At 30.4% G+C, this 15,232-nt stretch overlaps 1 protein-coding gene across 2 annotated transcripts in view; it reads right to left on the bottom strand.

Annotated features, from left to right (window-relative positions):
• Window positions 1-15,232, bottom strand: part of LOC108908576 (polypeptide N-acetylgalactosaminyltransferase 5) — a 77,157-nt gene that overhangs the window by 24,921 nt on the left and 37,004 nt on the right. For both annotated transcript variants that reach the window (XM_018712647.2, XM_018712648.2), the window contains exon 3: window positions 4,079-4,245. In XM_018712647.2, coding sequence (XP_018568163.1) covers window positions 4,079-4,245 — 167 coding nt within the window. The remainder of the gene's footprint in view (window positions 1-4,078; window positions 4,246-15,232) is intronic.

Genomic DNA, 15,232 nt, shown 5'->3' with positions numbered 1-15,232 from the left:
AGAATTTGCAAATCATGAGGCAGCAGATTATAACATTTTTGCTCAGCATGTTCGACGTTTAGCGACATGATTCAGAAATATTGGAAGTTATTTGTAAAGGGAAGTCACATGGAAGAAAGTCAGTTTTAACTGAAGATAAACTGGAATTTGGATAGCCATATCTCAGCGAAGAATAATTATTGGACCTATTTTCTTTGAAGATAATGTTACTGCTGAGCGATATAGACAAACCATTTTTCAGCCATTTTTAAATCAGCTACACGATGACGAAGTGCACAATGGTTCCTTCCAACAAGATAGGGCAACATCACACACAGCTAACACAACACTAAAGTTCCTAAGCGAATTTTATGACGATCTTATGACCTCCAAGGTCTCCTGACTTAACTCACTTAGATTATTATATTTTTGGAATGTTAAAAAATTCCATATATGTAAACCTTTTACACACAGTGGATGAAATAAAGGATGCCATAACAAATAAATTAGCTAATATGGATTACATAATATATTTAACAGTTTAAGAAAACCAGTAAATCTATTTATACAGAACGAAGCCAGACATTTTGAACATTCGTTATAAACAAATTGTGATTAACAATATTTAATATTAATTATTCATTTCAATGTTTAAATAGTTGTTAGAAATTATAAAAAATGAATTACAAACATTATTATTAGGTACTGGTAGGAACAGAATTTTAGTTAAAATTAAAAGTACATATTCACTTTTTTTTAACTATAAACCAATAAAGCAATTATTATTTTAAATTTTCTTATAGGTAACAATACGTTATTTTTATGTTAGAATTTAAGAAATTTTAAATCAATTTTTTATTCGCATTTCTAAATGAGGAAGTTAAAAATTGTTGCTTTTACTTTGAGGTTCGCATAAAAAAACAAAATAGACAAATAATTGTTAACAACCTATTCTTATGTTAGTTTTGAAGTTAATAATAATAATATCTAAATCATTTTTATTTAATCCATTCCTTTAACAAATTAATAAACCCCTCAGATTAATTGATGCCAACATTCTGTTTTTTATGTTGTATTTTTGTGATTAAAATGAATACGTGACCCTATAGCCACTGCACTTAACCCGTCACTGGACGAAGTAAATCACTGTCAGTGTTGCCAAATACGAAGAGTGAAAATAAATAGGAGAGCGGCACACAAAATATTTGTAAGTAGCGGCGCCATCTGGATCTCTCAGCGAACAAATATTAAAGTCGTTTTATCAGTTCTCTTCACAATTAAAGAACGTTATATACTTTATAAAGTTGAACACCTTGTATCTTGAACTGTTTTGCCCTTCCCCATAATTTAATTTTTTAACGAAACATTTTCAATTTCGTCAGAAGTCAAAGTACACGCAACTGTGTAAGTCTCCAAGGATACGAACATGATGTGTTTACAAATAAGAAATAATGAGGTAATTTGGGAAGACCCTAAGGATAAAATTGTAATCAGTATATATTGAAGAGGATTTACGAGACTGATGTGACTCGGAATATACCTAAATATGAATCAAAGATAACAAGCTCATCCAAAATTACAAAGTCGTATGTTACAAATTTACATATTTTGAGATGAGAAAATAATAAAGTTGTATGTAACACAAGCATTCTAGAGAATTGACTTTCAACCTTGTATCACGCCTAATATTGAGGGAAAATACAATATTTGATTGGTGTATGTGTAGATTGAAATATTTTGGGAGTGACAGAGACGTATGAAGTTACATACTACCTTGTAATATTGGGTGAGCGAATGTATAAAAAAAATAAAGAGAAATCGCAAAATTACCAATAATAGGATCATCATGATATACCATTGGTGAAAATATAACAGAAGAACTTCGAAATTATTTTTTCAAAAATTGATGATAGGTACTACTCGTAATTTCAATGAAATAGTTATTTATGATACAAGTGTTAAAAGTGGCATTTTATTTTGTGAGTGAAGATGATTAAAAAACGAGCGTAGCGAGTTTTTTAACTTCACGAACAAAATAAAATCACTTTTAACACATATATCATACACTATTTTTTCTACAAAACAATCGGAAGAACTTTAAACTCAATAAAAATAAGAAATCAAAAAATACCACACAGATCGCAGTGTTTATGAACCAATATTTTCGTAGCAACCAGTACTTTTAACACGCGTGTCAAAAAATGACATTTTTAACATCAAAAATGACAATTAAAAAGCCCACTTTTAACAGTTTTGTAGAAAAACAGTTTTACTTATCAGAAATCGTAAAAATATATGACAAAGAGAATGGCAAATGTTAGAAAAAAATCAATTAAAGTTATACAGGGTGTTAATTAAGTATGTACAATAAATTCAACAGACGATTATTTTAGCGATGTTAAGATATAAAATTCATATAAACATTGGTCCGCAGATGCTTTGTTTTCAAGATACAGGGTGTTAAACTTTCGTAAAAAATTGCTATTTCGTAAATATCTTAAATACCTTTTACCCAATTTTGTTGTAATTTGGCAGTGTTATTTGTACTTTATGTTATTTAGATGTTACATCATTAATAAAAAATTATAAAAAAATGATAATTTCCAAAAGAAACTGTTCCCCATGTTTCTTGTGTGGTTCAGGGATATGCAATTAAGTGAATTTTATTTTTTTTTTCTACAAAAATTAATCAATATACGAAAAACATTCAAGAGACAAAAAAGTTGTATTTTTAGTTGCTTAATTCAAAAATAAAAATTACAAAAAAGTCATTGGCATACATTTTTATGTCAAAAATATTCATTAAGATACCGCTCGGGACGCCTCTGAACTTAATAAATCTAATCAAGTTAGGCTTAAATTAGCCCCTTAACACTGCAAACAACACTGCCAAGTTACAACAAAAGTGAGTAAAGGGTATTTAAGATATTTACGAAATAGCATTTTTTTTACAAAAGTTTAACACCCTGTATTTTCAAAACGAAGTATCTGCAGACCAATGTTTATATGAACTTTTTGTCTTAAAATCACTTAAATAATCATCTATTGAATTTATTGTACATACTTAATTAACACCCTATATACAAAATTTGGATAAAAAAATACAAATAGTTTAGGATCTGTGGAAAAAATTTTTTAGTGTGATTCTATTAAATAAAAGAAATGATGGTTTCTATAATCATTTGCAGAAAAATTAATTTTTAGTAACACAACTCCAAAATCATATTTTTATTAATATTTAGCCGTAACTTTTTCTCAGTTGACCGACTTTTTTCAAATTTTGTACACTTATGGTACTTGCCCCCATGAAAAAATAAATAATATGTTAAAAGCCTACACGGTTCTAATGACTCTTATTGGCTTCATAGTAACTTTTTATTTGTGGTTCCAAAAAATTAAATACTAAAAAGTCGCTTACAAAAAAATTTTTTTGTGCCAAAGTCGATGACTAACCGTTTCCGAGAAAAATGCATTTAATGTTCTGCCAATTTCGCAGTAGAAAACGTGGCTGAAAAATATTGTCGCAAAACATTGTTTTTTTCTCAGAAACTGTTCATTTTTTAAGCATCTCTAATACGACGTTTCATTTTTAGAAAAACTACAAAAAAGTTATGATCAATTTTCTAGTCAGTTTAGGCTACACAATTTTTAAGATTTTTTTCTGTAAGTGTAGTTTGTTGGCAATAATTATAAATGAAGTAAATTTAGAAAAAAAAAACAGTTGAATAAAAAATGGTTACTGCAAAATATTAACGTAAGAAAAATTACTTCGGGTTATGTAACATCGTTAATAACAAGTTTTTTAAATGGTATCCTAGAAAGTAGAAGTAGAAGAAACTCTCCCTCCAATTTGTTTGCTCTTAGTCTCCGGACACCCTGTACAATACCCCAACGCATTGCTCATTTCATATCGTGGTGAAAGTGAGGCTGAAATATCGTCACCAAGAAGGAATTTATCGCAAACTGCATACCTTCTGTATGATTAACAAATTTAAAAGTTTAAATGTCAGATACAGCATAATTTCTATTCGTTAAAATGTAATTGTAAGTGTCAATTACGACAACCGGGTTTTCTCGTACGCGGATTACTTTCACTCACCTCTTTCGCTGGCATCATCGACGAGAATGATTTCTTTCAGTAGCGGCCTAGGCGACCTGTTGATGACGCTCCATACGGTCCTCAGCAAGGTGGACCAGGCTTCGTTGTGGAATACTATCACAATGGATGTGGTAGGCAAAAGCTTGGGGTACTTTTTGTCCTTGCATCTGAAACAAGGAGATGCTGACAAAACGTATTTTACATTCAAGATAAACACACGATGCAACAGAATTTTTTTTAGGTGTAAATGTCAAATCTTTACACTTGAAAACGTTCAAACAAATGTTTACAATACACCATGTCTATTTTTTCCACATTGTATTACAGATGTCAAGTTATTTATGAACAATAAAAACAACAATGGCCCGAAATTTGATCACTGGGGAACTACATATGAGGCTAAAAAGTAATCAGGTTGATGACCGTTCTAAGTAATATATTCTTGTGTATAACTGAAATAATTTTAGTAGGGATTCACTAAAACCGAACTGATTAAGATTCCGAATTAAAATGTCATGGTCATAGATAAGTCGGTATATTACGTCAGGTTATCCAGCGATTACACTGGACACGATATTTCTAAAGTACATGAACCCATGTTGATAATGTTGTCTTAAAACTTCTATATTTAATAATTGTAATAATTAAATTGTTAACATTGTGAATAGATCTTCAAATACATATGCGATTTTCGTAATTTAGAAGTAGTTTAATAAAATATAACACATTAATAATGGACAATCAATATTGTTAAACTGTTTAGTAAAATACTAAAGTTAACGATTTTTTTGAGAGGATCTGAGATAAAATACAGGGTGTAAGAAGTATGACTGCCAAAAAAGTTGTATATTACAGGAGCGTAAGATTAAGTTTTCAAAATACGGCGAATATTAATATTGGGGAATTTCGTCACGTGACAACAGCGCTATACAGCTGAAGCACACCACGTGTGCACGCAGCAGACTTGTCCTACGGAAAAAATGTAAACAACTATTATTATGAAACATTTAGTAAATTTCAAGGCAATTGTTTTCCAGTTTTTAAATAAATAAAATAAATTGTATCGATTTTGTAGTACGAAGATGCTGTTGTGCTTAAATTTTAGCTCGAATTTTAGTAGTTATGAATCTCTTAAAACAGGAACTTAACTTTTAATCAAATTATCAATTTGAAAAATATATAATTATACTCCGCGGTCGAAATTATAGAGTGTGACTCATCGCTAGCTTTTGGACTAGTAAGGGGGATGAAGCGTGCCGGGAACGAAAATCCATTGGCGTGTCTGCGTAAAAGGCAACAAGATATAGAAAATATTGAAAAAGATAATAAAACATAACACCTAATATTTTTTTACGGTTTCCTATAACCGGCACATTGATCCATTTTAATTATTACAGCAATTTAAAACGTCCCAGTTGTGTTTTTTTAATTTATAAATTTATTATAGCCATGGAATTAGACCCCTCGTCTACGCTTATGCTATGACGTTTCTCAGGACGGGTAAATCAAGTCCGTTTACACCCACTAAAAAAGCATTTCCCTATTCCCTACCAAGTGCAAAAGACAGAGACAGAATATAGGTCGACTTTCAGTGTAACTCAGTCTATAGACGATTATTATAGATTCTATCGATGTGCGTAGCGAGCGGCACAAAGATAAATAATATTGAACCGTATAAAAATCATTTTATATTTTATACGCATTATGGTAATATGTAGTGTTTTTATATTATGTCTGACTCACACTATATAATTTCGACCGCGGAGTATAAAGTACCCAAAGATTCACGTCGTCCAAATAATCATACATATTAAAAATAATTTAGGGACTTACCCAAAAGGCAAAATTTAGTAATTTTTAAACGCACAAGTACAAAACAAACTACAACATATATACTCAAAATGTCCACCACCATTTTTGATACACGCACGACACCTTCGAATCTAATTTTCCCGTACTTGCTGGAAAACACCAAAAAAAGGAAATAGTTATACTCAAAAAAACACTCCGACACGGTCCAATTCCAGATACCAACACCCACTGAATTGCGTATTGCTGGACAGCTTAGTACCTCGTATTAACCGCCGCGCCGTTGGCACATTGCTCGATATGAATTTTATAGAATTTTAAATTTATTAAATTAAAAAAAGAGAATTTCAAAAAACTGATAAACATTGTAATTTATGGTATTCCATGTACGGAGTTATGTCAATATTCTTTAATTAATCGAACTTTTGTACATCAAATTGAAGACTTTGTTTCTTTCTCGGAAATGGTTGAGTTTAGAACCCATGTCAGATAAGGTTTTTTGTTTATTTTAATGTATTCTATCGTCTGTTAAAATTAAGGCAGTCAAACTTCTAACGCCCTCTATATAATGCAAGAAGCAACAATAGCTTTAAAAATTCATTGTTTAATAACTGCCAATTACAATATTTATACAATTAATTACAACAATTCTGTCGTTATGGTCATAATTAGGTGTACAAAAAATTAACTGAAGCATCTTCGGGACCAAACAACGCAATAACTCAATATACCTATCTAACTACAAAAATGTTTCCTTAAAATGAAACAAGGTGTTAATTCAATCTTCCTGAACAGTGGTTATTCTAAAACTTTTTATTGCGTCTGTGGTTTTAGATATTAAGATGGAGCATTTCCTTAAAAAAAACAATGACATTGTTACGCTAATCTGGTTAATTTACCATTCTAACAAAAAACTTATTCAATGAATCAAATGTGAATTAATATTATAGCAGGAGAAAAAATCATTTTTAAAATTAGCCAGCCATGTTCTGAAAATCAGTTTTAATTTTGAAACATGCAGAATCAAGGCAGCTGCTGACAAAAGTACTCATTTATTGTTATCAAATTTTAAGGGGGTATCCTCGTACAAAGTGAACGAAAAATCGATTTTTTTATTACACAAATCGAAAGTATTACATTTCGGGAATACACTGTTAAAATTTTAAGGCGAAATTCGAAACGGTTTAACTGCTAGGGCTACTTTCGAAAAAAATGAGAGCTGCTGCCGAATCACAACAATTTGAACAGGAAGATCTCCTTTATGGTGCAGGCATTGCTGATTAGGCGAAAAATGGATACGAGGATAATGAACTTAATGAACTTAATGAACTATTTTGGTATACCTAGTATTTCCGATATTAATTGAAGAATCAAGATGATGACAGTATGTATATTTATTTAGCCATACTTATATACAGGTCTGGTCGAACTAAACGTGGAGGTGGTAGAAATGCATATGCGAGCGCGGGCAAACAAAATACAAATACAGTTGCATTGGACCACTGGGCAATAAATCTCAGCCGTTGACAAGTGATAGACAAATTGCCCAGCAGTGCAGTGCAGCAATGCGGAATTTGGTGTGATTCACGTAATTTTAATTTATTATAGGCACCTTCTATTAATTAGTATTACAATTGCAAAAGGGAGAAATAATATTATTACAACATGGCATTTTGGAGACCTTTTGAAACGGAACAAACCGAAATTTACCATCAATATAATAAAATTGTTTGAGGATATAAATAATTAAAATATGTAGTTGGCCAAATGAACATATAACATAAATTTTCTGCACATTATATACAAATTATTATCATTTTTAGCTTTATCAGAAAACTTTTTTAGGGACGCCTTTGAAACTCATTAAATTTTATTGCCAGGCGTTTTTTATATGTTCAACTGACTTCGGAAAGACTATACTGAATGATATTCCGTTAATTGCTTTGTTTTAGACAGAATTAGTAACTTTTTTACATCTAATGACTCACAGTGTATTCTATAATCAAGTGCTTAGCGTTCGATTTGTTTTAAGTGCAAAATATTAAGAAATTGTTTGTTTTAGTATATAAATTAATATTCTGGAATAACACAGAATTCATTACATTAAATTTCACTTCACGTGGAATGGTTTATTGTTTCTGTGGCAAACGTGTTTAATAAAACCGTTTTCCAATAGGTAATAAAATTTTATGAGATGAATGTACTGTGCACATGATTTAATTTAATTTTCAGTTATTATAGCCAGACGGCGTTGATTGACGAGAAGTTAATCTGGTTAATCAGTTTTTAAAAGTACGGTACTTGTGGCAGATGTTGCCTAAAAACTTTCTTGAGAATTTTGTGATTAAATTATGAGACATTAGTCAATGCCCGAGTGTTAGTCGGTCATAATTTTTTTTAACAAGCACATTCAGATGTATTTTTCTGAAATCGCTCGGAAATGTGTACTTTTCCGGTAGTAATTTAGTTCGTTGCTAAGCAACCATCAGTACGAGGAATGATGATTAATTATTATCCAATATTATGTCTAGTTTATTTGTAAAAAATCCTGTATATCCTTCGCCCGCGTTTGAAGATTTCCATCCCCCATGTCTGTTTAATGCGATTAAATCTGCCCCAGCATTAATAGACTAGGGCCTAGCCAAACCAAAACAGATACCGCCTAGTCACTAGGCGGTACCTGTTTTGGTTTGGGTGAATCGTATATCCACGGAGATTTTTGGCTTTTTGGCTTTCAAATATCACTAGAAATGAAAATTTTTCTATGCGCATAAAAAAACGTGGGCTTAACTTTTGGCGGCACAATGTGTTAAAAAAATTCGAAAAATGTCATATTTTTCTTCCTATTTAATTATGTATCTTCTCAAGAGTTGATTTTAGGCGAAAATGGAAGAGGAAAAAATGTGTGTAATTAAATTTTTTAAATGGTTATTATGGTAAAAATCGAAAAAATCGCAAAAATGGGGTCAAAAAACAATACTTTTTAGAGTATTTTTTTGGGGTATTTAAATTGGGTGTAGGACCTTTATACTTGGCTCGAGAAAACTTCATGTCCTGTGTATGCATGTCCTACATTTGACAAATTTAAAAATTTTGCGACAATTTGAAGCAATTTACCAAACTGATGCATTACTACTACTTGCCTGCAACCTTTCCCAATTGAAAATTTACAGAAAAAGCGGCAACTTTTATAATTTTCTAGGCCGCATGCAATATATTTTCTATACAGCATATAAGTTTCATTTATCACAAATAATCTCGGTTTTTGTTTTATTATCTGATATTTTAATCAAAAGCTTTGGTCCTAAATCCATATCATTCAAATTTAATTGATACAATTCATCACGGCGACATGCACCGGCAACACCAAATATTAAGACAACCTAAAAAGGAAACACTAATATTTAGATATTTTAAGTATTTGTCATGATTCGAGGCAGACTCGGTATGATAATTTTACAATTTTTTTTAGATTTTTAATGAATATTTAATATTAAAATTAACATGAACATTGTCACAAGACTTGAAAGACAAAAATGTGATTGTTTATTGCATGTAGTAAAAAATTATCAGCATAATAAAGACGTAATTGGCCATTCTGTAGGTTATTAAAAATGCAAATGTTTGATTGGGCAATAGAATTGTCAAAAAATAGAAATAGAATTGAAAAAATCAAGCTAACAGTTGTACTAGAATAAATAAATACAGCAATTGTTTTCTAGTTCACAGCCGCTTTGACTGTAACCCATTAACATCCATCCATACCATAATGAATATTTGTTAAAATACATTTCCAAAGTATGTAATTAGTTTTGAAAAAAGATATATAATTTTAATATGGACAGTAATAGTTGTGGTTACGACAAAAAAATTAAATGTAATAATGTTTACGTAACTTAACTTACAAAGAGTATTAAAACATGACGTCACTTTAGTGAACGTAACTTAAAATCTGTAGGTATAGGTCCAACCTTGTTTTATACATTAACAATAAATTTTGTGCAACATTATACATATTTTACTAAATCACTGATATCGACACAAATAATGTTCCAGTAGTTGAACAAATTGAGCTAAAAGTTGGATAGCAATACAACAATTGTGTGCAAAATACTCTATTCCGTTTTTCTCGATAGTAAATTAATTTATTTGTGGCTCCCTAAGAACGTAAAAATCATTTCATATATTCGTATTAGGGGAACAATTTTACATTCTAAAAAAAATCACGTAATGCTACAAGTATTGTTTTCTACAGCAGCAAAGAAAATAGAAATGTCCATTTCTTAAAAATATACAATATTTTTAACAGCTTTGGTAAAGATATTAGTGAATTTTAATCTTATTTTAATTTGAAATTTTATTTTACTTTGACGTCGTTAAGGAAGAAAGTCACTAAATATCTGTTGGGTTGGCAGACTGATGATAATCTACTGAGACCGATGACAGAGTCTATCATTACCAGATTGAGCGATTTGTCACAAATTAGACGACTATTGTTATTTTGCAAAATATACTGGTAATAGTAATTTATACACTCAAAATAACAATTAAAACCATATTATTTGAAAATTTTAATAACTAGAAACTTAATTATTATTTTATGGGCGATACTTTTAATATAACTTTTTTAATTTACAAACCAATAATTACTAACATCCGAAATTTCTAATTATAATTTTATGCTTTATTTTTAACTTGCGAATAGATATTTTATTATAATAGATTCTTGTTGCGTCTGGTATGTTAGTAGACGAATTTGACAACAATGCAGCAGTTATACCAACACAGAAATGTGAAAAATCCCCAAGCCAGAACAAAATATCCCTGGAGTTAATAATAAACATTACTGTGGTTAATAAGCAATAATTACGAGCCCATGATTCTTTGAACAATACGTGGGGATACTCATACGTAATATAGGTAAATAAATTTAGAAACAAAAACACTTTTTAATGACTGGGACGCAATATAATTCCTACATTGTAGGCTATTGACTATGTACTTTAGATAGGAACTACAACGTAACAGAAATTTTATTGTTTGATATGTTCAATTGACCCTAAAAAATGTTAAAACCGCGGAGTGCTACCTTTTAAAGGGGTGCGTTTTTGAGAATGAAGTAAAAAGGTGGTATTTTCAATTTTTTGAGTTTTACTCGAAAACTATGTATTTTTCACTATATGTAGTTGTCAACAGAAAAGTTGTAGCAAATTGAATTTCCAATCGAAATGAGACCTTTTGAAGTCAAAAAAAAATTATTTTTAACAAAAATATGCCCAAAAGAACGAGTAAAAAAACCGAAAAATGCGTTTTTTTTCTTTGTTTTTGGTCCACAACTTTTTTCTGAGAGGAGTTAGGTATAGGCACAGAAAAAAAGTTAATGTTTTTTCCTTTAAAATAAGCCTTTATAGAAGTACCTACTACTAATAGAAACCGAGATACCTTCGATCAAAGTTGGCTACTTTTTGGGTTTTTGGCCAATTTTTGCCCTTTTCTGACGATTTTCGTCTTTTTCTCTGTTAATTTAGGTATACGTAATGCCTTATTCAAATGAAAGCTGGTTTCAAGACCTGTAAAATGATGCCTGGTAGAAGTTTGTACAATTAAAATCAACCGAGATATGTCAATTTAACCAACGATACTTTTCTTATTTTTATAAATTTTTTATTACTTTCGGTATTATTTTGTCTAATAAATTTATTTTTGTGAATGTGAAAGTTAAAATAAGTTTCTAGGTGATTGGATATTATTATTTATTTATTTAAACAACAGTTAATCATATATATCTTATAAATTTTCAGTTTCATTTAGTATATTTTCAATATTAATATCAATTTCGTCGTCATCATTTTCATCAATGTCCTCTTCAGAAAAATCAGGCTCATAAGCATTCTCACAATTTATTCCCATACATTCTTTAATACATTTACAGGCTATTTTTTCAAGTAAATTTTCAGGTGCAGGAGATTTATTATTAAAAATGGGAACTAGCCCATTTATGGAATTTTTCCAACCCCAATCAAGGGGATTTAAAGTACAACCATTCCACTGTTGCATCTGAAAATATACTCTGAACCCATGATGTTTGAGAGCATCAGTTGTTGAAGGCAATCGAGATAAGGTAAATTTTGCACTTGTTGAATACTTTTGAAATAATTTATATCGACAAGTTTTTAGGCTGTCAATTTTTTAACTATACATTATAGTTACAATGCATTCAGATGCAGCAGTGATATCCTCAACACTAGCATTTTCAAGTAAAAATACATCGAGGTAATTTTTTAATTTTGAAGAATTCTTATTTACAAAATTGAAAAATTTTTTTGTAATTGTAATTTTTTAATTAAAAGTACAAAAATAATTAAAAGAATTCGAAATTTTACAAGATAAATATGATTAATTGTTGTTTAAATAAATAAATAATAATATTCAATCACCTAGAAACTTATTTTAACTTTCACATTCACAAAAATAAATTTATTAGACAAAATAATACCGAAAGTAATAAAAATTTTATAAAAAGAAAAAAGTATCGTTGGTTAAATTGACATATCTCGGTTGATTTTAATTGTACAAAGTTCTACCAGGCACCATTTTAAAGGTCTTGAAACCAGCTTTCATTTGAATATGGCATTACATTTACCTAAATTAACAGAGAAAAAAGTTATAAGACGAAAATCGTCAAAAAAGGGCAAAAATTGGCAAAAATCGAAAAAGTAGCCAACTTTGATCCAATGTATCTCGGTTTCTATTAGTCGTAGGTACTTCTATAGACTTATTTTAAAGGAAAAAACATTAACTTTTTTTCTGTGCCTATACCTAACTCCTCTCAGAAAAAAGTTGTGGACCAAAAACAAAGAAAAAAAACGCATTTTTCGGTTTTTTTACTCGTTCTTTTGGGCATATTTTTGTTAAAAATAATTTTTTTTTGACTTCAAAAGGTCTCATTTCGATTGGAAATTCAATTTGCTACAACTTTTCTGTTGACAACTACATATAGTGAAAAAGTGCATAGTTTTCGAGTAAAACTCAAAAAACTGAAATTACCACCTTTTTACTTCGTTCTCAAAAACGCACTCCTTTAAAAGGTAGCACTCCGCGGTTTTATCATTTTTTAGGGTCAATTGAATATCAAACAATAAAATTTCTGTTACGTTGTAGTTCCTTTGTACCCTCTTTTTTTTTGACATAGTCAATAGTCTATTATGGCGAATATTTTAAATTATATACGATTCTATGGTACCTGTTAAAACCGCTTTTCTATAATAAAGATATACATAAATGAAGACTACTGATATGATAGCGGTAATACATAATTATCAACTGCTTGATATATAATACTCAGCGCTCATCACTATCATACCATTATGAACTGACCCAGTGCAATAGTGCAAAATATCCCTAGAACTAGGGATAAATTGCTTGAAGTAGCATCACTGCACTGAAGGACATTAAGATATTCTACTTACTACATTTGAAGCCGGATTTGCAATTTTCGACCGACGTCACAACTTTTTTTTAGGATTTAAATGAGACCAAAACGAAAAATGAAGGTATATTTGAACCTATTTTCTTTCTAAGATATAATTAAAAAGTTGGAAAACATTCTACTATACCCAAGATTAATATATTGTATCCCAAGATTTCTTTTAGGTGCTTAATACAATTTCCGAACGCTATTTTTTTGTGATTTTTTGTAAATTAAAGTTTAGTACATTCATCTTTGTGGATCTTAAATACATTTTTGTTACAAGACATTCATAAACCAAAAATAGGTGATACATCCTCAAAGCAACGTGTGTGGGATGGCCAGTCCCCTTGACATATAACATCGCTCAGCAAAATTCATTACGTGTCAGAAAAATTCATTCACGATGAATGTCGATAATGTAAACGTGCTACCTGCGAAGCCGGGGGACATTTTTGACGATTTATCACTATCAGGAGCAAGAAAACCACCTGTCGCACGAAACATAAAGGTCAAGTAAACGTTAACTGTCTTCTCCATACTTAATTTATCATTAATAGCATATTTTGAATTCCCTTTTTAAATAAATTCTGAATACCTAAATACTGTTAAGTTTTCAAATATTCTCGCATATAAAAAAAATAACGCCCTTTTTCTACATTGCATTGCCAAAATTGTAAGCATAAATAGGGTCACAAATAAATCAAGTCACACTTTGTACTATTCCTTAAACTGACATATGCGCGCATTAGAATGTCCATTGCTACAAGTGCCTATTTCTATTTTTGTTTAGTTTATCCAAAAAGAGAGACGACTGAGACGTTTCAGTGCGTGTCATAAGCATACAAGTGGGAAAGATGTGTTATTATTTTCACATTTTATTTACTCAAATTTAACAGATAAGGGATTACTTAAAACGAAATCGAAATAGTATGCTAATAGAAAAACAAAAAATCTGACAAGATTTAAGTATCAACAGTCTTTTTTAAAATATTTTTTTTCGGGACAAAGACACCTGCGAAAGGACGAACATTAATTACTACATATCAGAAGTGAATGCGGATCATTGAACGATTTACATGTGTTTGAGTCGCGACGAAGAGATAATTACCAAGAGAATATAATAATGGGGTTTTTGACAAATGATTTGCAACTATTTTCCCTCACATTTGGTTCAGCGATTGTTACGGATAATGCACCTTTTCTGCAGGAGAAATCATAGAATGGCCAATTGAAAAACATAAACATAAAAAACAGTACAATTATTAGCACTTGCACAAAAAGTCAAATACATCAAATACGTATAGTTAAAGAATCAAATACATGAAATGTGTAGTGGATGAAATACTAAAGCTCGTGGTGTTACACATCTTCAATTGCCACCATACCACTGTAAGCTGAACCCCATTGAACTAATCTGGGCAAATATAAAAACCTATGCGACACGAAATAACACAACTTTTAAATTATAGGATAAAAGTATTTCTGAAAAGAACAACGAATGTGGACCTCTATAAAACACTTGAATGACTTGAACCACTCGAGGCACCAATAGTGATAGCGTTAGTGACAGTGGTGATGATAGCGACAACAGTTTTACGTTTTATTAACGCTTATAAAGGTTGCTATTAGTGTCATCTCATTTTTCAGCAATATTTGTAATTTTGTTTCCAGTTTTAGTGGTTTTACTGATTTTGTGTAGCCTTTTTGTAACAACACTGCGCAGGACTTTTCGCAGAGGCCACTTATCCAGTTAGCAGATGCGCTAGCTTAAGTTTCATAATAAAAAAAAAGTGTACGCGTAGACCATCTTTGTCTACGAGGGTAGAATTGCTGAATACATACTTTAGTTTATCAATAAAAGAGGACCTGGATAA

The sequence above is a fragment of the Anoplophora glabripennis genome, unplaced genomic scaffold (assembly GCF_000390285.2).
Source record: "Anoplophora glabripennis isolate ALB-LARVAE unplaced genomic scaffold, Agla_2.0 scaffold309, whole genome shotgun sequence".
Classification (NCBI taxonomy): Eukaryota; Metazoa; Arthropoda; class Insecta; order Coleoptera; family Cerambycidae; genus Anoplophora; species Anoplophora glabripennis.
The sequence above is the reverse complement of the archived record's forward strand: the minus strand, read 5'-3'. Positions and strand labels throughout refer to the sequence as shown.